The 23,674-nt window shown below is 39.3% G+C and overlaps 1 protein-coding gene across 1 annotated transcript in view; it reads right to left on the reverse strand.

Annotated features, from left to right (window-relative positions):
- Positions 1-23,674, reverse strand: part of SLC5A12 (solute carrier family 5 member 12) — a 52,870-nt gene that overhangs the window by 7,000 nt on the left and 22,196 nt on the right. Inside the window, exons 7-14 of the mRNA XM_040258896.1 lie at positions 22,981-23,110; positions 22,017-22,105; positions 16,559-16,671; positions 11,419-11,486; positions 6,153-6,239; positions 4,060-4,226; positions 2,896-2,999; positions 2,572-2,699 (exon numbers count right to left, since the gene is read on the reverse strand). Coding sequence (XP_040114830.1) covers positions 2,572-2,699; positions 2,896-2,999; positions 4,060-4,226; positions 6,153-6,239; positions 11,419-11,486; positions 16,559-16,671; positions 22,017-22,105; positions 22,981-23,110 — 886 coding nt within the window. The remainder of the gene's footprint in view (positions 1-2,571; positions 2,700-2,895; positions 3,000-4,059; positions 4,227-6,152; positions 6,240-11,418; positions 11,487-16,558; positions 16,672-22,016; positions 22,106-22,980; positions 23,111-23,674) is intronic.

Raw genomic sequence — 23,674 nt, forward strand, 5'->3', positions numbered from 1 at the left:
AGTGTTTTAAAGTTTTCTGTATATAGGTCTTTAGTTTCTTTAGGTAGGTATATTCCTAAGTATTTTATTCTTTTTGTTGCAATGGTGAATAATAGCAAATGAAGCAACTGACAAACAACTAATCTCAAAAATATTCAAGCAACTCCTGCAGCTCAATTCCAGAAAAATAAACGACCCAATCAAAAAATGGGCCAAAGAACTAAATAGACATTTCTCCAAAGAAGACATACGGATGGCTAACAAACACATGAAAAGATGCTCAACATCACTCATTATTAGAGAAATGCAAATCAAAACCACAATGAGGTACCACTTCACACCAGTCAGAATGTCTGCGATCCAAAAATCTGCAAGCAATAAATGCTGGAGAGGGTGTGGAGAGAAGGGAACCCTCCTACACTGTTGGTGGGAATGCAAACTAGTACAGCCACTATGGAGAACAGTGTGGAGATTCCTTACACCTCCCCTTTTGAAAAAGAAAAGAAAGACAGACAAATATGAAAGCAGCACAAATAACTCTGACCCAGGGCACTTCCTAATTGGTACGTTTGATGCCTCAATCCATGTAGGTGCCATTTCTAATGATGATAATAATCATAATAATAAAAACAGAGCAGTTTAGTGAGCTGGTGGCCCAGACAGTAAAGAGTCTGCCTGCAATGCAGGATACCCAGGTTCCATCCCTAGGTTGGGAAGATCCCTTAGAGAAGGGAATAGCTACCCATTCCAGTATTCTTGCTTAGAAAATCCCATGGACAGAGGATCCTGACAGGCTACAGTCCATGGGGTCACAAAGAGTCGGACACAACTGAGCCAGTAATTGCATTGCACAATGTATCAGTGCATGGCATGAAGACATTTATGTCTCTAGTACAATAGTCCTGTGAGGCGGTAGTATTACTTCCTGAGGAGAGACAAACTTGTGTCTTAGAAGGTGGTCACCCTCTTCCTTTCCATGAACAGCAAGTCTTCTGGTCACAACAGGGGCCCTGTATGCAAACTCTGCAGAAGGCTGCTCAGTGTTATTTATTGGCAAAGGAGCCCAGTAGTGACAACTAAGCGTCCCCTCCCACTCTAGACTCAGCCTTGAGAACAGAAGCTAGCTGCCTGCATCAGCAAGATTTCCCATTTATCTCAGGAAATTTGTGCCCAGGAAGATAAGTTTGTAAAGCAGTAAATAACATTATTCTTTTTTTTTTCTAGAACTTCCTCAGACTCCATTTATCCAAACAATACATTGCTTAGCCAGCTGCCTTGTCAGCAAATAGACTGCCTTCCCATTCTGAGTCACTGTCAAGAAGGTGCTCTCCTTAGCAAAAACTATGAAACCCAGCTTTACTTCACATACATATTATTATGGGCTTTGGGTAGGGGGGAGCAAATGACAACTTAAGAGCTGTGATAAGGACAAAGAGTCCCTCTCCTAGAGTACTGAAAGAGTGAAATATGTGGGCTTGAAAGAAAGATAATAAGCCCTCACTTTAAGGGAAAAAAATTCCTGCCTGTTAGCTGACCGAGAGGACAGACATGGATAAAACCAGTTGCAAACCCAACAGGAAACATTGCTTCTGTCAAGGTCCAGGCATTATCAGATGCCATAGTAACTCTGAGTGATTACTGCTCTTCCACCAAAGCTGCCGCAGATGGCTTTGTCTCCAGTCCCTCTTCCCTTACTTAGACCCCTCTTAGAATCCTCCAGCAGAAACACCAACCTTACCCTTTTGTTGAGGGTGGCACTCCCTGGCTCTCCTGGGGTGTCCCAGCCCCCCTTCCTATATCAAGTCAGTAAGTCCAATCTGGTCTGACGTCAGGCTGTTACGGTGGTCATGGGCTGATGTGACCTTAATCATACTTGGGCAGTGTCTCTGGACCTTAATAGCACTGGGACAATTTCCCTCACCCTGTGTGACTTAAACACGATTCTTGGAAGGATAAGAGGAGAGCTGGGAGATAGTATGTATCCTGCTGCTTCTCTGTCTGAGAAGTTCCACCAATAAATCTTGCTTTATATTTACACTCCGTGACATACCAGACATGTTCATGTCCAGATCACACTCCATGGTCTCCCCTTTGTTCTCAGATAAAAGCTGAAGTTCCAAAAGTGTGAAAGTTGCTCAGTCATGTCCTACTCTTTGCAACCCCATGGACTAGTCCATGGAATTCTCCAGGCCAGAATACTGGAGTGGGTAGCTGTTCCCTTCTCCAGGGGATCTTCCCAACCCAGGAATCGAACCCGCATCTCTCACATTGCAGGCAGATTCAGCTGAGCTACCAGGGAAACCTAAGAATACTGGAGTGGGTAGCCTATCCCTTCTCCAAGGATTCCCCCAGGATCTTACCAACCCAGGAATCAATCTGGGGTCTCCTCTCCTGCATTGCAGGTGGATTCTTTATCAGCTGAGCTACCAGGGAATTTAGCTGAAGTAACTGAAGTGGAAACCCAGATTCTTTCAGATTCTCATATCCACCAGCTACCCTCCCAACTCCCAGCCTTGCACATGGTTTAAATGGGCAGAAACAGAATCCTTTGGAGCCAATTCACATTGTTCAGAAGCTCAAACATCAGCTTACCTGCTCTGTTCCACTGTCATGCTGAACTCCACACCAGCACAGTGTTTTGTATTTCTTAGACCAAAAGCAAAATAAATTGCAGACTGGTCTAATTAGCAGTGGTGGAATATCCTTGCCCTTTTGGCGACCTAGTAATGAAAGGAAAAATGGATTAGGTGTTGCACGCTTCCAAGAGTTCCTTTAAGGATTGTCCATTTGAGAACTAGGTCACTCTTTTTGTGGTGAACCCCTATTCATGCCTGTAAGATGGGTACCTCATTTGGCAATGCATAAGACTAGCCCATGTCTTCCTTGGCCCCAAGAAGAGGAAAGTATGTAACTGACCTGTTAAGAAGCTGACGATTACTCCAGCAGCTACGCATCCCAGGCAGCCCACAGAGCTGTAGTGCAGGTAGGAGAGGGCATACCAGGTCTCAGCGATGGCGGGTCTGTGAAGAACAGCAGCATGTCCTCAGTTCTGAGTGTGAAGTCATGATTCACAGTGACTAAGAGGATGTCTGTGGGCTCGGCATTTCTTAAAATGGTCTTCCCTGGTGGCTCAGTGATGAAGAGCCAGTGCAGGGGACCCAGGTATGATCCCTGATTGGGAAGATCCCCTGGAGGAGGAAATGGCAACCCACGCCAGTATTCTTGCCTGCGAAATCCCAAGGACAGAGTATTCTGGCAGGCTACAGTCTATGGGGTCACAAACAGTCAAACATGACTGAGCAACTAAACAACAATCTCTCAAAACCCCAAAGCTTATCTTTTTGCCATTTGATCATGTTTTAAAAATAACTGACTGCAGAGTGGTTGTGTTTTATATTCCACTCAACTCAGTCCATCCCTGAATTACAAGACTTACTACTACACCACAATTGCAATAAGGACCATGCCTTCCATTTCAGACATTTACTAAGCCCAGATTTAGTGCCAGAAATTGTAACAGACACTGGAGATTAAAGATAAGTAAGCCACAAAGTCTACATATAATAGTTCACAATCATAAAATAGACCAGCATGCCTTCGTAGAAGAGCAACAAAGGATTTGGAAAATATTCAGAAAGAGTGTTAAACCCAGGCTGATATGTGAGATGATGCCTCAGCTTGTTTTTAAAAAATACTTAGCTGTTGTTCAAGCAAAAAAAAAAAAAAAAGGTTGTTAGAGCCAGGTTTAAGTATTCCAAGAAAAAATATAGAATAAGCACAGGCAGGAAGGAAGAAACAGTGTAGTGGACCTGAGAACTGAGACTTCCAATTAACGCTCTTGCCAAGTTCATCCTTGGGCACCAGGATGCAGAGGCATGCATACTCGTGGGCACCGGAATGCAGGGGAACACATATTTACATAAACCTGGGGCACACTTTATTGCTGGGTACGGTCCAGAACAACTAACTCTCTCTTAGGAGAGCAAGATGGCCTCCTCAGACTTAGCATGAAGTATGCACCTTTCTCTAACTTGGTGACTGTCTCTCTGGGACCTGACACCATCTTTAAGGTGAGAATACCTGCTGGACAGCACTGGAGGCACCGATTCCGTCACATTTGATAGGCCACACTGGTCAGTCGACAAAGGCAAAGGCCATGTCTTAGAGGCTGGTGCAGGGTAAATGAAGGCCCCGATGGCCACCCAAAATGACAAGAAGATTCCAGTCAGAAGGCCTGCTAGGGCACCCTTGATAAAGAAAAGCAAAAGTTAATGAGAGATCTGACCATTGAAAGATCAAAGGCATTGAAAGAATAATGAGATGAAAAGCCTTATGTCTCAGAGATTCTGGCTTTCTACCCCCAATCCTGGCCACTTGTGCTCAAAACAGCACACTGCCTGCCTTCAAACTCCCACAGCGAGCTTTATTTAGGAACATATTGTTCCTTAGATGAAGACATTGGAAGATTTTATTGTGGTCATTTTATGTAAATTTTAGCAGGATTTATTTTTCTCCTTTTGGCTTCTCCCTCCTATCACTAAAAAGTACTTGTTGAACCTCAGCTCCCAGAAGAAGAGTTTCAGAAATACAGGAAAACCTCAGATAATGGAGACACTGGGGTCATTTTCCCTGACATCCACTGTAGGCTGTGATATAGAAATTTTTATTCCCATAGCTCTTCCCAGGCGATGCTGGTCACAGTCCTTGGACTCCCAAGTTTGGAGTTTTTGGCTTGAGTGTAAATGTTAGTCATGTCATTTAAGGGTCATACTTCTTGATAAAAAGTTAAAACTCAGTGATCACTCACTGCTCCTTCCAAGGAAACAGAATAGTCCAGCAGGAATCAGGACCACCAAAAACTAAAACTGAATCTTGCTGGTCTCTGCCAGATAGCTGAGCTTTCTCTGTGATAGAAAACAACTTACTGGTTTCTCTATTTATTCATGAAAATGTCTCTTCAGTTACAGCACCAGAATGTTCTGTTTGTTATTGTTTGGGGGAACTAAAGCAAGGAATGTGACTTGACGGCTGGGGCCCTTGGGCTACACTGCACGTGTTTGCTCAGTCATGTCTGACTGCAACGCTGTGGACTGTAGCCTAACAGGCTCCTCTGTCCATAGTATCTTCCTGGCAAGAATACTGGGGTGGGTTACCATTACCTCCTCCAGTGATCTTCCAGACCCATAGACAGAACCCACATCTCTTGAGTCTCCTGCGTTGGCAGGCAGATTCTTTACCACTAGCACCACCAGATGCCATAAATTAATGATCAGAAAAGTATTTCCAATAACTGAGCATTGTATTATATTTCCAAATAAGTGTTCCCTTTGATTTATTTTTACTACACAGTCATCCAACCAATATTTAATTAAGGACATACCATTAGCTTGTACTGGGGCTTCCCCAGTGGTGCTAAGTGGTAAAGAGAAAACTACCTGCCAATGCAGGAGACATAAGAGATGTGGGTTTGATCCCTGGGTTGGGAAGATTCCCTGGAGGAGGGCATGGAAACCCACTCCGGTATTCTTTCTTGGAGCATCCCACGGACATAGGAGCCTGGTGGGCTAGAGTCCATAATGTCACAAACAGTTGGACACGACTGAAGTGACTTAGCACTCACACACACACATCAGCTTGTATGGTATCTAGTATTTGTATCTTTGTCTAAACCAAGAATATCCAGCCATTAAAATATGCAGGCTGGTCTCCTCTCTCCTTCTTTAATTAGTTAATTAGCTTAATTAAGTTACTTATAATTTTGGGTAACAGAGTGGGTTGCCATTTCCTTCTCCAAAATATAGAAAAGAAAATTTACACTTTTAAAGTTTTTAAAGTTGGGTTTTAACTAAACTATTTCTGATCTTAGTATCTGTTTTGTATTTCATTTTGTGGGCTCTTAATTTAGAGAAGACAACTTAAACCCTAAAGAGTTCGCATTGATGCCATAACATATGATATTTCATGACTGGCTCTTACTTTGTTTTCTGCTCTTAACACAGATTCACAGATTCAGAGATTGGAGGGCTAGGGCTCTATTTAGATCTACTATGGAAAGAAGACCTCATTTTTTTCTGGCAAAGACAAATGGCCTTTCCAAGGAGGACTGAGAGAAGAGAGAGTGGCTGGGCCTGGTCTCAGCTGGAAGTGTGCAGAGGGGAAGTGTGCAGGCTTACCTTCCAGTTCACAAAAGGGAACAAGATTCCCAGAGAGAACAAGCCCAGCATTGGCCCCCCACACATGCCGTGGATGCTGAGGGCAGCCTGTGGAGCAAAGCAGATCAGATCAACAAACTATATTCCCCTGAATCTGTGGCCCACCCAGGACCGACTCCCTTTCTTGGACATGTGATGAAATACAATCCTAGTCCTGACCGTGTCACTTATTAATCATATGCTTTCTCAAAATAATTTCTCCCTTCTGGGCTCATTGATAAGCATTATGTAAAAAACCAAAAATATCTATAAACATACTTGTGTGTGTATGTGTGAACACAGACAATTTGGATTTAGTAGAATAAGTTTTCCCGCAAGCTGGAAATTACTGATTTGTTTATATTTTTTATCTTGTCAAAAAGCTTTTGTAGGGGAGTGGGAGAGAGGTCCAAGTGGGAGGGGATGTATGCATACATATGACTGACTTGCTTCATTGTACAGCAGAAACTAACACAACATGGTAAGGGAATTATAACACAATTTTTAAAAAGAAAGATTTTTAAACAATGTATTTAATAAATACATCTATAACTTGGTTGCATATCTTACTCAGTTGATCCAGTTGTTTTAATTTAGTTTGAACAACTCTTCATTTTGACAATAATTATTAACCCACTCTTGCTGTCTCACCAGAATACCTCAAGGATGTTGCAGCATTAATTTGGAACATGGTGGGGAGGCCACTGGATACTCCATATCCTATATCCCATTGTTACAGCTCTGTCTCTTTTGGATATAGAGGAAGTTTGGCAAATGCATTTCCATCTCTCTTAGCCTTTAAGTTATTGAACCCAGTGAATTGGAAATGGTTTTTAATTAAACTAGTTTTCTATCAATCTATATAGTCTTGTGCCATAGCTTTTTGAAAGTCTTGAACATACTCAGGCACTGATAAGCCTGGAAGGAAGCATGTACTTAAGTATGTGCGTGCATGCACACACACACAGACACACACATGCACACACACACAAAGCTACTCTGCAGTGCAACCTTAGTTCTATCCATACAACTGCAGGGCTCTTAGATCAAGGGGCTATAATAAGAATGTTCTAAACAGTTTATACATCTTTTCTGTTTGTCAGGCACCAGCTCCATGTCTTGTGTGTCAGATAATAGAGATGAACTGGCACTATAAACAAATGATCTCATTTCATCCCCACAATTACCCTGCTTAGTTGATAGCACTAACTGGATTTTACAGATGAGAAATTTGGACTGAAAGAAAACATATTCAAGGTATACTCTCAGTTAGAATGTTGTAGAGGTGAGATTTAAAAGTCTGAAGTCAGTTTTGCTTGGCTCTAAAACCCATATTTTCTCTTCTAAAAGCAAGTCCCACCTAAAAAAAGACAAAAGCATGGAAAACCATCATGGTCTCCTTTTTTCTGCTTAAGGGGAAAAAGTTATTTGAAAGAGTTCATTACTAAGAGAATATTTAGATTCTCATTTTGACTCTGCCACATGTAAATATGATCTGGTGAAACTTCAGTTATTAATTCAGATTTATTTTACTTCAAGAGAGTCTTCTTTCTTTAAAAAAAAAAATAGAAGTAGCACCAAGGGGACTTCAAGTCCACTCCAGCTATAATATAAATTCTTTTGTCCAGAAAAATGAGCTACAATGCACTGTTATGATTGCTTTTCCAGGATAATTTTTAGAGAAATCAATGCCACAGATAGATCTTTGACAAGTTGGAGATAGATAAAATTACAGTAGATACTCTTCCCCCAAAGTCAATACTTAATAGTCTTCACATTTTCTCTGCTGATTGATAGTATTAATTTCTAGTTGCTGTGGTTGCTGAATTTGGAAGCTAACTTACTAGCTATTATATAGGAGAATCAATAAATTAGGATAAATGTTTATTTCCCCCATAGGAGAAAAATAATGAACAATCTCTTACAAAGTCCTTAGCCAATATGCCCCGGGTAAGGGGGAAGTCTTCATGTGATAAAAGAGAAATAAATCAAAGAGTTTCTGGATTTTAAAAATACATATTTCTGTAATATACAAAACCAACTTCAATTTCTTGTCTTTCTTTTTGTCATTAAGTATGTTTAATTGAAGGAAGACAGAGCTCATTTAATAGTCCTTACCCCAATGGCCAAATCTCATTTAAGCCCCTGCTGCAAGGAGAGGATCGCAGCTAAAGAAATGTGTTTCAGGACTGGGGTGTCCTAGCCTTCTCAGATGACAAATGGGGATCAAAATACCTGCTTCTAATACCTGCTTCCTAGGATTTTTGTGTGTGTGCCTGTTTGAGAGTATTCAATGTGGAATCCAATAGAATCTAAATAGAACCTGGGCACTCTGGAGCACATGATAATCACCCCCAAAATATTATCCACCATTATTATCATCTTACTATTATCTTCTTACCTCCCCTGTTGGTGAGCTCTTTGATCCCTGAGGTGTGTCATTTGGTAGTTGGACTGTTTTGAAATCTAGAATGTACTTTTTTTTTTTATATACTTCAAAAGAAAGAAAGATCACCACCCACTCCCACAAAAAATAAACAAAGCACTTTCTTGAATTGGGGGAAAAAACAAGTCTAGAGATCATGGTGTGCATGGGAAGCCTGGAGTGCTGCAGTCCATGGGACTGCAAACAGTCAGACATGACTTAGCAACTGAACAACAATAACAGAGGTCACTGCAGCCCTTAGCAGAACTATTGAGTTGCCCAGAAAGTACATTCCAGTTTTCTGGAAGATCCTGAATGAACTTTTTGACCAACCCAGTAGCTGATGGCCATTAAAACAGCAGCATAATAGATAGAATGGCTTTTCCCAGAGAAAACTCCACAAATCAGACCTCCATTGGTTACTCTACTGATGTGGCTGACGAAGGTCTGTCTAGTCAAAGCTATGGTTTTTCCAGTAGTCATGTATGGATGTGAGAGTTGGACTATAAAGAAAGCTGAGAGCTGAAGGGTTGATGCTTTTGAACTGTGTTGTTGGAGAAGATTCTTGAGAGTCCCTTGGATTCCAAGGAGATCCAACCAGTCCATCCTAAAGGAGATCAGTCCTGAATATACACTGTAAGGACTGATGCTGAAGCTGAAACTCCAATACTTTGGCCACCTATTGCAAAGAACTGACTCATTGGAAAAGACCCTGATGCTGGGAAAGATTGAAAGCGGGAGGAGAAGGGGACAACAGAGGATGAAACGGTTGGATGGCATCACTGTCTCAAAGGACATGAGTTTGAGTAAGCTCCAGGAGTTGGTGATGGACAGGGAATCCTGGTGTGCTGCAGTCCTTGGGATTGCAAAGAGTTGGACACGACTGAGCAACTCAACTGACTGACTTAACTGACTGGTGCTACCTGCCCCTCTTCCTATCTTCTCTCCCTGTACATGATTCTTCGGTCACATATTTAAAGTGAAACAGCTTACTAGGTTTTCCCAGAGCCTTTGCTATGGTACTATGTGCTACAGTTTTCTGAAAGGGTAATGCATTGGAAAATTAAATGGTATATTAGTCTTTCTGCACCTGTCAAATCAGATGGCTTCAGAGAAGCAAGGAGAGCATTTTAGACACAAATCTCTCTCCTAGGAAACAGCACATCAGTGCGTTCATTTCTTGCCCACTGGCATCCCCTAAACTGTGTGAACTTTGTGACACACATTTTAACCAATCAAGAAAGGAAGCAAGCCTAGCATACTTATTTGAATAAGGACAAGCATCCCTTACAGCTCCCTCTTCATGGTAAGCTTGACGTATTACACCAGTGTTGCAGGAGACCTTATCTATTCTGGAGAATTTCATGCCTCAATGGCAAATAAGCTTAACATGGAAATATCTCTGGAAGAAAACAATTTATTGTTCCAAATTCTCACCAAATTGCACATGGTGATACATCCTTAAAACGACGTTGTTAATCAACTATATGCCAATAAAAAATAGACAGAAAAAAGAGTAAATAACGATTGGATAAAGGAGAGAAACCAAAGGGGCACAAAGCATCAGAGGTAACTTGGAAATGGGGGGAAATAAACCTTAAAAAGAGGTTTCCCCGATGGTTCACTGGCTAAAGAATCCATCTGCATTGAAGGAGACAAAGGAGACATTGGGTTTGATCCCTGGGTCAAGAAGATCCTCTGGAGAAGGAAACGGCAGCCCACTCCAGTATTCTTGCCTGAAGAATCCCCATGGACAGAGTAGCCTGGAGGGCTATAGTCCATAGGGTCACAAAGAGTCGGACATGACTTAGCGACTAAGCACGCAAACCTTAAAAAATGCTGTTGAGGTCACTAAAGACAACTTCATAAACATGTCAGTTCTTCTGTGTGGAGGGGGAGATATGAAAGTCCTCAAAAGTTGTAAAGAGATCAGCAAGTAACTGTCATTAAATAAAGCTCATACTTGGCACAGAGGATAGGACGTTTCCAGTCCTACAACTTCTCTTATAAAGACAGAGAATGAAATGGTTGTTACGGTACTAAACTAGGCAATTAAGTTTCCTGTACTTCAAAAAGGAAATAATGGAACCTATGTAAAGAGTCATTGGAAGGATCAAGCAAGACCCACTGCTCTGGAAACTAAAACACATCATATAAGTCAGTGGTGACTATTCACTCACTCTCACTCATTTCTACATTTAAGCAACATGTATTGCAAACCTAAACCATGCCAAGAAAATATACAGGATGTTCAAATTATACAAAGATGTGATAGGATTAAGATGGTTGATGTAGACTATGAAGATTGCTTATCTGATGATGTTTTGTGAGTTGGGCAATTTGAGGAAGGAAAAGGGGGAGCTCAGAAGACTTGGATCATAAATGGTTTAACTACTAACTAGCTGGGAGAACTTGAGCAGATGTTTTCATTTTTTTCTGTATCATCTACAAAATAAATGTTGAAACAGATTATCAGCACTTTCCAGTGCTGACATAAGCTGAACTGGGAGTTGAACATATGGAAAGTAGTTCTGCATTGTTAATAGGTAGAGGTGGGCTCATTTCCAGGGTCTATCATGCTTTAGTTATACGAATTTGGGACAGTTCTTCACCTCCCTACTTCTTAGTTTCTTCACCTGTGACATTAGTAGATTACTCTTACTACATCTTAGGGAAGTGATGAGGATCAAATGAGGTAATACATTCGAGACTGCAGCTAGACCATAATAAGCATTCTATAAATGTCCATTTTAATTATTGATTTTACTAATATGATTATCCTAGTTTTATTTAAGGATAATAAGTTCTCAGGTCTGTCATTACCTGTATGACACCACCCATGAGGGATGCAGCCACAGCTGTGGAGGTACATATCACACCAAATAAGAGACCTGAAGGAAGAAAATGCATGACTATCATCCAACCTGCTTTGAGGGATTTCTTGAGCTCCTACTCAGGGTCTTCTCTCATGCAAGCCATATTGGAAGGGGTCTCAGGAAGGACTGTCTACCCCAGGTAACTATCACAAGCCCCAACAAGGGCACTGATGAGACTTTCTCCCCCAACACATGCTTTCCTCTGTCAGGCAGAATGAGCTGGAATCCAGCCTTCTGGAGTCTTCTCTCCAGGATTTAAGAAGAAAACTGTCATGTTGAAGCAACAAGAAGATGTAGAAAGATCACTGGTCTACAGACTAATCCAGACTAAATTAGTGAGAACTAAGCCCATTTCAACCACTTACCTATAATCAGCTGAAGAAATTACTAACTTCTCTGGGATACATGTAGTTTTTCATCTTTAAAATGGCTAAATATCTATACACTTTACCTCACAGATTTTGCAAATCTGGAAATTTTTTCTGGTCTTTTCATGCTTTATTCATAACCTCCTTATGGCCCTCAGTATATTGCATAAGGATTTCTTTGTTTACATGGCTATGTTGGAGCAGCATGAGGGTCATCGGGGTACCACGCTCTGAAGCATCTTGCACAGTGAGCCTCTAGCATCATAGGATCTTGCTGGGTGAATCAGTGTATCTTGGTTACCTTTTAAAGGTGATATCTTCTTCTAAGCCATATTTTAAAATACAATTGTTTTCATACATCTTTGTTTAAAAACTACCTTAAAACTATTCAATTCCTATTAAAACCCACAGACTAAATGAGAAAGGTTGAGAGACAAGCAGTTGGAGATAGATGTAGACAGAGACACAGTGACAGAGATAGAGAAAATGATTTTTCTCATTTTAGTTGAAATTCTCTCTCAGGTAAATATTTGGCTCAGTTCCCAATGTCACCATTAATTTCACTGAGTATGTCAAACACTTACCAAATGCCAATGCTATAATTACCACTTCCCCCAAAGATCTCACATTCTAGGAAGGGATCACATCTAAATTAATTTATCTAAGAGTACCTGTTATATAGCAAGTACTATATGCTTGTTATTATTATATCAGATTTGGTATGTGATATCCATAATATTTATTATCAGGAACTCACTTTTAAGATGAAATCAGAGTAGCAACTTTAAAGCTATATTTTCCAATTTCTCAATAAAACATGGAAAAATGAGGAAACCTACACAATAACAATAAAACCAAGTTTGACAAATAAACACCTTTCAAAATTATAAAATTGCTCCCATTATTTTTAAAGATGATAGATTAGACATCAGGAATAAATGTTTGCCCTAATTCTGTATTACTTCATGAATAAGGAGAATTTGTCTGCCTGAAGAAAATTTAAAAGATATATTTTCTCAACTGTTAATTATCTTCTTGCTGAGCCAACAGTTATCTGTTTCAAATGGGATTCTAGGAAACCACCCCTCAATCCAAGGGTTCTAATTTTCTGTGCTGACTAGAGAATTGATTCAGTCCCCTTCTCCCCCAAATCTTTATGTGTCCACCAAATCACAATCAATAGCAACTTTCAAGGCAAGGGGCTTAGGGAAAATTGATGGGGTTCCATGGAGACCTAGAGTGTATGCATCCACAGACAAAGCAGTAAATGTGTGAGAGAGAGAAAGCACCACAGTTTCAGCAAATCCTATGGATTTTCCCAGTGTTACAACAGCTTGGAGGATCAGACAATACACCGTGGGCATAGCAGAACCTTCTACCCAGCATGTTCTTGAATATCTGCTAGAAATTGGAAATTGCATAAGAAGTGATGCTCATCCACCTGCTATTAGCTGCATGTAACTCATTATGCAAGATAGTAAAAAAAATCAAGGCAATTCAATCACCCAGTTAGCAAACATTGGTCAGCACCAATCTCTTGTTCAAGCATAAGTGAAAAGAAAAAAGAAAGATAGGATCCATGCCAAAATGTTGCCAAAGAAGGAAATGAATATATTAACTTAAAAGCTCAAATACAGAGTATGTTTTCTGGAAATAATTTACCTTAAGAACCATAAAAAGTATTTAGAAATTGTCTGGTAACTTCAATACTATGCAAAAATGTGTGGACTCAATGGAGTGAAAAGTGCAGGTCAAGAGAAAACAAATGGCAAGAGAAAAACAGCAGGATAGGATAAGCACCTATAGTTTAGGTGAGGATGAATCCAGGTGTGTTAAGAAAGGACTACAAGGAAATTGAAAACTATAGTAGTTGACCAAGCACTCTACTCCTTGGTATTTACTAAAGAGAAAAGAAAACATGTTCACAAAAGACTTGTACAAGAATATCCATAGCAGCTGTATCAAAAGAACTTCAGACTGAAATAATCCGGGTACATCAATAGAAGTTAAAAAAAAAAAAAACAGCAGTATATCTATACAATGTCATACTACTCAGCCATAAAAAGGGATGAAATACTGATACACAAAACAATATGAATGTATCTCAAACATATTATGCTGAGTGAAAGGAGTCTTACAAAAACAAATGTGTACTGTGTGATTCTAATTAACTAAAATTCTAGAAGAGTTAAAACTAATCTATGATGAAAAATATCATAGTGGCTGCTGCTGGAAGGAAGTGGGAGTAAGAATTGACCAGAATAACCAAGAGAGAACTTTCGAGGGTGATGGTGATGATTTATATCTCTAGTGGCTGAGTCACACAGGTGTATGCATTTTTCAAAACTCAGGAAATGCTTATTTAACATTTCTCCACGAAACTGTGGATAAATTTTACACTTAAAAAACTTTAAACAATTACTGAATTCTAGTTAATAATATGCTAAAATAATTAGAGGGAAGTGTACTGATGTCTGGATTTACTTTTAAATATATCAAACATATGATGGATTAATAGATGGATAGAGAGTTAGATGGATGTGTGAAAAATCAAGTTCAATAAAACATTAATGGAGAATCTTGGTGGTATATATACAGGAGATCATAATAAATGTCTTTAAACTTTGCTGTGTGATTGTATTTTTAATAGTAAAATGTGAGGAACAAAATACTATAGCAGAATTCAAATCACTATTATTAAGAAATTTATTTTGTGGAAGACTTACAATAACACTGAGAAAAAATCTGAGCCCTTCAAGTACACAGAGGGAGAGGAAAAAATTATGAAAATAAGAGAAATAGTGAAGAATATGGAGAACGCAAACCACAGATTAGAGAAACATTTAAGAATGAGAATACCATAAAACCATCAATATTTGAAGGTAATAACCATACTTCCTAGAAAATCAATTAAAATTTTGGGAATAAACAAGAGTTGTGCCAATGGCCAGATATGTGCTTTACAAAACAAATGAAAACAAAAAACTATAGCATTTTATTCAACCTGGTAATTTTCTTTTGGAGTTCCTGACTAAGGAAAAAAATTAAAGATACAATAAAATACTGTGCATATGGATTTCATCACAGTGTACCAAAAAAAAAAAAAAGACAAACCAACTTCAAACTAACAGCATAAAAATGAGTCATTCTGTAAAACATTAAGCAATCACTCCAAATCATGTTCTCAAAGAATACATTAAATGGCACAGGAAGATGCTCAGTATAGCATACTAGGAAAAAAAATAACCAGGAACAAAATTATACATAATTTTATTTTAAAAGCACATATACTTTCACAAATTACTTACATTTCTTATAGTAAGTAGGTGTATAATTTGTTTATACTTAAAAAGAAGTAAACTTTGTAAAACTATAATTCAATATAAGTGCTACAGTGATTATAAATATAAAATGTGATTATATGATTAAGCAAAGAGCAATTATCTTTTGAGTTAAGGCTACTGGGAGTTTGGTAATAAAGGATTCTTTAGAAAACAATTTGACTTTATTAGACAAGCTGACTGGCCACAGTGAGCTAAATGTCTTTGTCTTTGGAGGAACAAATAGGATCGATATATGGCATAATCAAGAGGTATTGATGTGATGAATCTAGATTGTAGGATGAACACAGGAGAATGTCAAATATAAGATTGGTGAAAGCTAAGCTAGCCAGTCATTCTTTCTTGACACCCTCCTGGTTTCCTGGGATCTTTGGAAGTGTAAGAATTTATATGTGATTCTGTTTGCTAGCATTTATTGAGAATTTTAGCATCTATGTTCATCAGTTCTATTGGTCTGCAACTTTCTTTTTTTATGATATCATTGTCTGATTTTGGTATTAGGGTGATCTTGGCCTCGTAAATAGAACTTGGGAGTGCTCCTTTCTCTACGATTGTTTGGAACAGTTTGAGAAGGATGGGTGTTATCTCTCCTCTAAATGAATGATAGAACTCACCTGTGAAGTCATCTGGTTATGGACTTTTGTACATTTTAAGATTTTTAATCACAGTTTCAATTTTATTGCTTGTGATTGATCTGTTTATATTTTCTATTTCCTCCTGGTTCAGTCTTAGAAGGTTGCATAGCAGGGGGAGTGAGAACGGAAGGGTGGGATGAATTGGGAGACTGGGATCGACATATATATGTTGTTCGGTCACTTAGTCTTGTCTGACTCTTTGCAACCCCATGGACTGTAGCCCATCAGGATCCTCTGTCCATGGAATGTTCCAGGCAAGAACACTGGAGTGGGTTACCGTTTCCTATGCTAGGGGATCTTCTTGACCCAGGGATCAAACTGCATCTCTTTTTTCCCTGCAGGCAGATACTTCACCACTGTGCCACCTGGGAAGCCCGTATATACATTACCGTGTGCAAAATAGATAGCTAGTGGGACCCTCCTGTATAGCACAGGGAGCTCAGCTCAGTGCTCTACGGTGACTTAAATGGGTGGGATGATGGGCTGGGGGTGGATGGGAAGTCCAACAGGGACAGGATATATGTATACATATAGTGATTCACTTTGTTGTGCAACAGAAACTAACACAATATTGTAAAGCAACTATACCCCAATTTAAAAAAGAATTTATATGTGAGATTACGCCTGTATCTCCATGTGCACTTGTGCCTGTCAGCGTGCACTGAATAGAGTGTGCAGGATTTTGACATGTACCACATATACATTTCATGATATGGAATAGAAGATCCACCGGCTGTACCTACATAAGCCTTTACTGATCCAGGTGCTCAGCTTGTCAGAGAGACGAGGAAAACAGCTCTTGACAAAATCCTCAAAGGTCACTGTTGCTAAGGCATTGATGCTGGCAGCCACGGTGCTATAGGGAGACAAAAGCGAGAACATAGCCCAAACTAAATAAAGCTGACCGGCCTGCCCTGCCATCCAGGGTAAATAGACAAGACAAGGCTCTAGACAAAATAGATAGACATATGTCCTTATTCTGGATCTCCAGGGGAACTACAGGGCCTCTCTCCAAAGCTGCTTCTGTGTTTAATGGCTCTTCACTTTCTTCCTCCATTCCAGTGAAGAAGCTAAGCTTTCATTCTCTAACTCCCACTGGTTTCCCTAGACCTTAAATGAGCTAACATGCAGTTGCAGAGAGGTTGTGTGTGTGTGTGTGTGTGTAGGTTAAACTTGAGGCAGGAAGTAGTGACTATCCTAATTCAGGAATCACTATAATATGTCATTCATTCATTCTTTCATTCATACCATTTATAAATCTGTTCATTCTGACTATTAGGCATACAATGGTGAACCAGAAAGACATAGAGCTTACATTTTAGTTGTGACATAGATATTTAGCAATCAATTATTCAACTGACTACACTGTTATGAAGAAAAATAACAGAGTTAAGAAAGCATATCTTGCAGAGACCTAAACTGAAATGAAGTTAGGATTTTTCTCTAAGGAAGGGCTTCCCAGTAGCTCAGATGGTGAAGTGTCTGCAATGCGGGAGACCCAGGTTTGATCCCTAGGTTTGGAAGATCCCCTAAAGAAGGGAATGGCAACCCACCCTAGAACTCTTGCCTGGAGAATTCCATGGACAGTGGTGGTTAAGATAGGTACTAAAAGGACCCTTGCAAATTCAGAATAAGATGTTTTAGAACAAAGAGACAATTTTAAGTAAATGCCTACAGATGGAAAACTTGTTTCATTCAACAACAGGAAGCTAGCATGTAATTAATAAGGGAGAAAAAGGCAAAGAAAATACTAGGAAATAGGCAAAGATCAAAAGCACATAAAAGCTCTGGTATTCTCTCTCTGACTTGCCAAACCAAGTTCAGTCTTACAGCCCAAAATTTGCTTAATGGACAGAAAAACCAAAAAATTGGAGTTTCCTTTGTAGAACAGCATGAAAACTTATTAAATTTCTCATCCAGACCAGGAATATTTTAGCTAGTAGGATAGATATATTTATTAAATTCATGTTATGCAAAATCACAAGCACAAACAAAGTTCTGGAAAAGAAACAAGCAAATGAACAAAGCCTGGCTGGCTGTTTGTAAGTTTTCCATTGCTATCCATTAGCTAATTGTTTTGTTATCCTCCAATGCTCATTCGAAGACAAGCTATACCTACGGCAACAGCATGGAAGAAAATTCAAACTTTGCTTTTTTTCTGTAATGCAAGATAATAGTATTATTATTAATTTATTAGCTTCAGTTGGGATGGTTCCAGGTCCATCTAGTGCAAAATTTAAAAGTTCTTTCCCTAATGACAGATACAGTTAGTAGAAACTTTCTGTGACCCATTTCTTAAAATTGAAATTCCAAGTACTTCAGCTTAGCTTTCTCCTTTTCCTGAGAATCAAGGCACAGTGTATGTCCCCTAGAAGATTCCTCCATCTGCAGCTCCATACAAGTCAAATAAAGAAAGGAGAGGATCAAACAAAATAAGCTTCCATGCGCCCTACATATATGGCTCAAAATCCATCATTTGAAAGCTTTAAGCTTTAGGGTTTCTTTTCTACCCTTGAATCCACCGGGAGGGAGGCAACAAAAAGCTGATTTTCCCCAGAAGGATCAGATTTGCAGAACCTCTGCTGGACTGCTTTTGCAGTCAGATATATTATCCATATGTCAATTTCTCAGATTCTAAAACTGGTACAAGATGGTGAAAATCTGTTTTTCTTTCCTATCACTAAACCACCATCTCTTTATTCTAACCCTTCCTTTGTCTTCCCCATTCTCTAACCCGACATCCTCCTTAACCTTATAGCAACAGAAATCTCTCTATACATGTACTGTCCAGTACATCTCTTTCTTGGAATTTTTGGATTTGAGATCAAAAGAATCAATCATTCTTTTAAGAGAGAATCAATCTGTTGACAACTGTATTTATCCATTATGGAGTCAGCTTTAGGAAAATTGAATAAATAAATCAAGCTCTGTAGGGAGGAACCAAATGAAAGCTAATGTGTCATCCCTATTATTGATTATTGATCCTCTACTGTTCATTGTTTCTTCCTTAGTTTCCTTGAGATACCAATACTAACACCACAGAACAACATCATTTGTACTGCTGATGCAAAATCCTATGAAGCATAGGAGCAAAAATAATTCAGCAGAACACTAAATTAAAATTACACCATAAGCAAGCTAAAATCATTCTGTGAATTCAGAGATATTGCTACTTTGGAAATACATCAGCATACTAATATTGATATGTCAAAAGCTAGAAAAGAAAACAATAGTCATTTCAAAAATGCCAATAGTAATCACAATTCCATATATTTCCCTGATACAAATATTTCCTAAAAGTAGAATAAATATATGCATTATTGTTATTTATGATTTTATTAGTTTTATATAAGTATATTAAATGTAAATAAATAATATCATTCAAACCAAAACCTGGTATCATATTTACTGGTAATATCCAGGAACCATTCCCTTTAAATAAAAAGTGAAGTAGCTCAGTCATGTCTGACTCTTTGTGACCCCTTGGACTGTAGCACATCAGGCTTCTCCATCCATGGGATTTTCCAGGCAAGAGTACTGGAGTGGGTTGCCATTTCCTTCTCCAGGGGATCTTCCCAACCCAGGGATCAAACCTGGATCTTCCACATTGTAGGCAGACACTTTACCGTCTGACCCACCAGGGAAGTTCCCTTTAGAGTGTATAACAAAACAAAGATTTCCGTAATCCCTCAGTTTTCTTATCACTGTTCTCAAAGCATGATTATATGAGAGTGAACATAGAAGTGTAGCTATTAGGAAAGAATAACTCAAAAGTATTTGCAAATATTATGACTTGAGTACATTCAAGTTCTATAGAAATGGACTGAAAATAATTAGAAAAAAAACTGATATCAAGGGAAATTCTATACAAGTAATGAATAAATACTATATACTATGCTAACATATTTAAAATCATTCTTTAAAGCTTAGTCATTTGAATTATTAGTATCATCATAGCTGTACACAAATAGATCAAAGGAATATAACAGAAAATCCTGGAAAAGTTCCAAAAATATCAAAGAAGGTAGGATGTAATAAAAGTAGCATTTCAAGTCAGTGATGAAAAGGTGACTTTTCACTAAAAATAATGAGATAACTTGCTACTCTCTTAGCAGAAAAATAAGTCAGGAACTCCACTTCTTTTCTTTATATATCACATGTATAGTCTAGATGATTTAATAATTTTAACATTCAATAAGACAATAAATATACTAGAATGATATCTGGATGATTATTTGTAAGCATGGAATGGAGAAGCCTTCATAAGAATGATATAAACGTAGAAATCATAATATAAAAATTAATTAATATGATATAGCAGCTCCATTTACTCAAAAATATTAATAAAGCAAATATACATAGGCCAAATGAGAAAAAATGAGATATATATCAATAAGCTTTTCCCATATATATATATATACGGAAGAAAACTCAAAAGAAAAAAAAAGTAATAGGGAACATGAACTGGCATTTCACAGAAAAAGAAATACAAATGGCCAGTGAAGGTATGGAAAGATAGCCAACCCCACTTCTGCTCAAGGCAATTTGTATTATACTAAATGAATTAGGTCAGACAAAGACAAATGCCATATGGTATCATTTATATGTGGAATCTAAAAAAGTGATGCTGTCTTATTGTTTTAGTTCATTTTTCCCAACACTCTTGCCCCCACCATTCTCCACGTAACTGTCGTGCCTCACCTGGATTAAGCAAAAGTCTCCTTACAGCCACTGGCTCTCACCACTCCTGCTTTTGTGATCGCCCCTTCCCTTCGCAAAGAAGACCGAGTCTTCAGAGGTATGACAGCACTCACCCAAACTTCCCTGCTTCAGACTTTCCAATGCCTTCCTATTCAATGTGCAATGAAAGCTCTTCAGTCTTTCATAAAAACTTTCCCGATCTGATGCTTGCTTGCCTCTTTCAATTTCTCCTCATTTGCTCTCCTTTTCATTCCTTAAGCTTCAACTTCTCTCGTTGATCCTGAACTGTTTCATACAGATTATGTCCTTGGGGCTTTGGTATTTGCCCTCCTTGCTGCCTGCAAAAATTCTGTTTGTGATCTTCACACCCTTTAGGTCTCAACACAAATGTCATACACTTAAATAGAAGTTCACGAAAGACCCTCTCAAAAACAGAGCTCCCAAACCTAACCTCTCTCTTTGCTATCACTGTCATTTCCTTTATACTATTTGTCATCATCAAACAATATCTTGTTTTTTGTTACTGTTTAGTTATATATTGTCCATCTCCCATATTTGCTGCTGCTGCTGCTAAGTCGCTTCAGTCGTGTCCGACTCTGTGCGACCCCAGAGACGGCAGCCCACCAGGCTCCTCTGTCCCTGGGATTCTCCAGGCAAGAATACTGGAGTGGGTTGCCATTTCCTTCTCCAATGCATGAAAGTGAAAAGTGAAAGTGAAGTTGCTCAGTCATGTCCGACTCCTAGCGACCCCATGGACTGCAGCCTACAAGGCTCCTCCGTCCATGGGATTTTCCAGGCAAGAGTACTGGAGTGGGATGCCATTGCCTTCTCCTCATGTTTACTAGAATGCAAACTCTATTGAAGGGCAACATTTAAGCCAATCTTGTCTGCAGCATCCCCACAGTCACCAGCTGTGCCTGGCATAGTATAAGCCTTTTAACATATCTGTCAGAGTAAACATGTGAATAATTTTGAATTTATAATAATGTCTACATTTTGGAAATGGATGTTCTTAGCTGCCTGAGTGTGTTATTGAAGATGTATAGAATGGATTGCAAAGGTGAGATCTGGAAGAATATACTGCAGCTGAATGAGAAATGCCAGCAAACAGAACTGCCTTGTGGGCAAGTGATGTGAAACCGTGGGGGCAGTGAGCTCCAGAAGAGGTTGAGAAAATAAGCAGAGAGATCTAGTGCTAGAGCAGGCCTAGGTTTACATACCACATCTGCAGTTTACTCTCTTATCATGGGTAAGTTATCTACCTTGCTAAATCTCAGTTTCCTTATCTGTCAGCAGAAGATAATGAGTAGTTTCAGTCTCATATACCGTATGACAGCTGATGAGCAGATACATATAAGGCATTCAGCAGGCAGCTGATACACAGTGAGTACTCAGTGATACTAGTGGTGAGTACCACTAATACTCTTGTCATCCTTGTTGCTTTGTTATTACCATCCTCATTATCAGAACACTATTGACAAGTGTCATCAATACACTAACCTCAAAGTTCCACTGAAGGCACAAGCCACAAAAAGTCCTGGAAGTCCAGGCATCGTGGAAAATAACTCCATGACGAAGTATGGCATCAGCTGAAGAGGAGGCAAGACGAGATGGGACAGGTGAGTGGTCTCATCAGCAATCTCTGAAATGTGGGATTTGGGGGGCTTCCTATGTGGCGCTAGTGGTAAAGAATCTGCCTGCTAACGCAGGAGATGTAAGAGACACGAATTCCATCCCTGGGGTGGGAAGATCCTCTGGAGGAGGAAACAGTACATCACTCCAGTATTCTTGCTGTGAGAATCCCATGGACAGTGGAGACTGGTGGGTGACAGTCCATGGGGTCATTAATAGTTGGGCAAGACTAAGCATCTGAGCACATATTGTAGCTTTTTAGCAAAAGGAGTTGGGGGAAAAAAGAAAGTAATAATAAAGAAGTTTTCATTGACTGTGGTTTTTAAATGCCAGCAAATGAAGTTATGATCCATCCAATTTCCATGGACCTGAGGTCCAGCTGTAGGGTAGGAGAAGGGGTAGGAAGCAGACAGTCATATTAGGAAAACCCACTGTATGAACTTTAGAATGTTCAGAAACTTTTAATTTTTTTTAATGTTTTCAATGTGTGCCATTTTCTTGCCTGTTTACTTTAATGATAGAAATCAAGCCATAAAAACAAGTGCTTAAAACAGGTCTTCAGGGAATCTAGGTATTATGGTTCTACTCTGGAGCCAGATTTGTGGGACAGGAGCTCCCACAAGATACAGTGGGACAGTTTAACATGTAGGAGGAGAGAGTGAAGACTATAGATCCTGGTCTGTGACAATATCATCCAAGAGGAGAGGAAAGAAATCAAATCGTGGGGTTTGGGAAATAGCTAGAGGTCCAGGTGGAAAAAGAGAAAGGGTCAACATTATCTAGTGAAGGCCAGAAACACGCTCATTTCAGCTGGCCCCAAGGGAGCACATACCTGGTCTGGGGCTGAGATGATGCCCGAAGTCCAAGGATCACAGTCTTTGAAGTGTGCGTACATGGTTAAACCAGAAAAGACTGCACATAGCAGAATGATCCAGAGACCTAGCAAGTTGAAGTACAAGGCTCTAGAAAAGAACACACGGTAGACTCTATGTCATACTACAATGTGGTGAGGTTGTCGACTACAATTTGGCACTTGCCATGGCATTAAAACATGAGCTGCTGCAGCTGCTGATTTTCAACACATCCTGAAAGGAGTTTAGGTTGGAGAGCAGAAATGAGGCACTCTGTATTCAGGAAAGACTGGCAGGACAGGTCTTCAGATAGATATTTTAAGCAGCTAATTTTATGAACTCAATTTTTATATCTCCTTATATCTAGAAAAGCATTAATATTCTTCATGGTGATGACTGTTCCTAGTGACTAGCAAAAGCTTCACAAGACTAGTTAGAAACCTTCTGGTAAAACATGTGCTTGACTGCCTGTATTCTTTCTTCACCAAAATCACGAATGTACTGACCTTTCCCCTCTGCCTCTTTGGAGCAGTTTCTCAGGGCTATCTGAGGTGCTATCTTCTGGGCTTCAGTTCTCATTTTTTGCCCCAAATAAAATTTAACTTGCATCTGTCACATTGTGCATTTTTCTAAGTCAACAAGGTCATTACCAAAGAATCAAGACAAAATTTGGAG

The sequence above is a fragment of the Oryx dammah genome, unplaced genomic scaffold (genome assembly GCF_014754425.2).
Source record: "Oryx dammah isolate SB20612 unplaced genomic scaffold, SCBI_Odam_1.1 HiC_scaffold_17, whole genome shotgun sequence".
Taxonomy (NCBI): Eukaryota; Metazoa; Chordata; class Mammalia; order Artiodactyla; family Bovidae; genus Oryx; species Oryx dammah.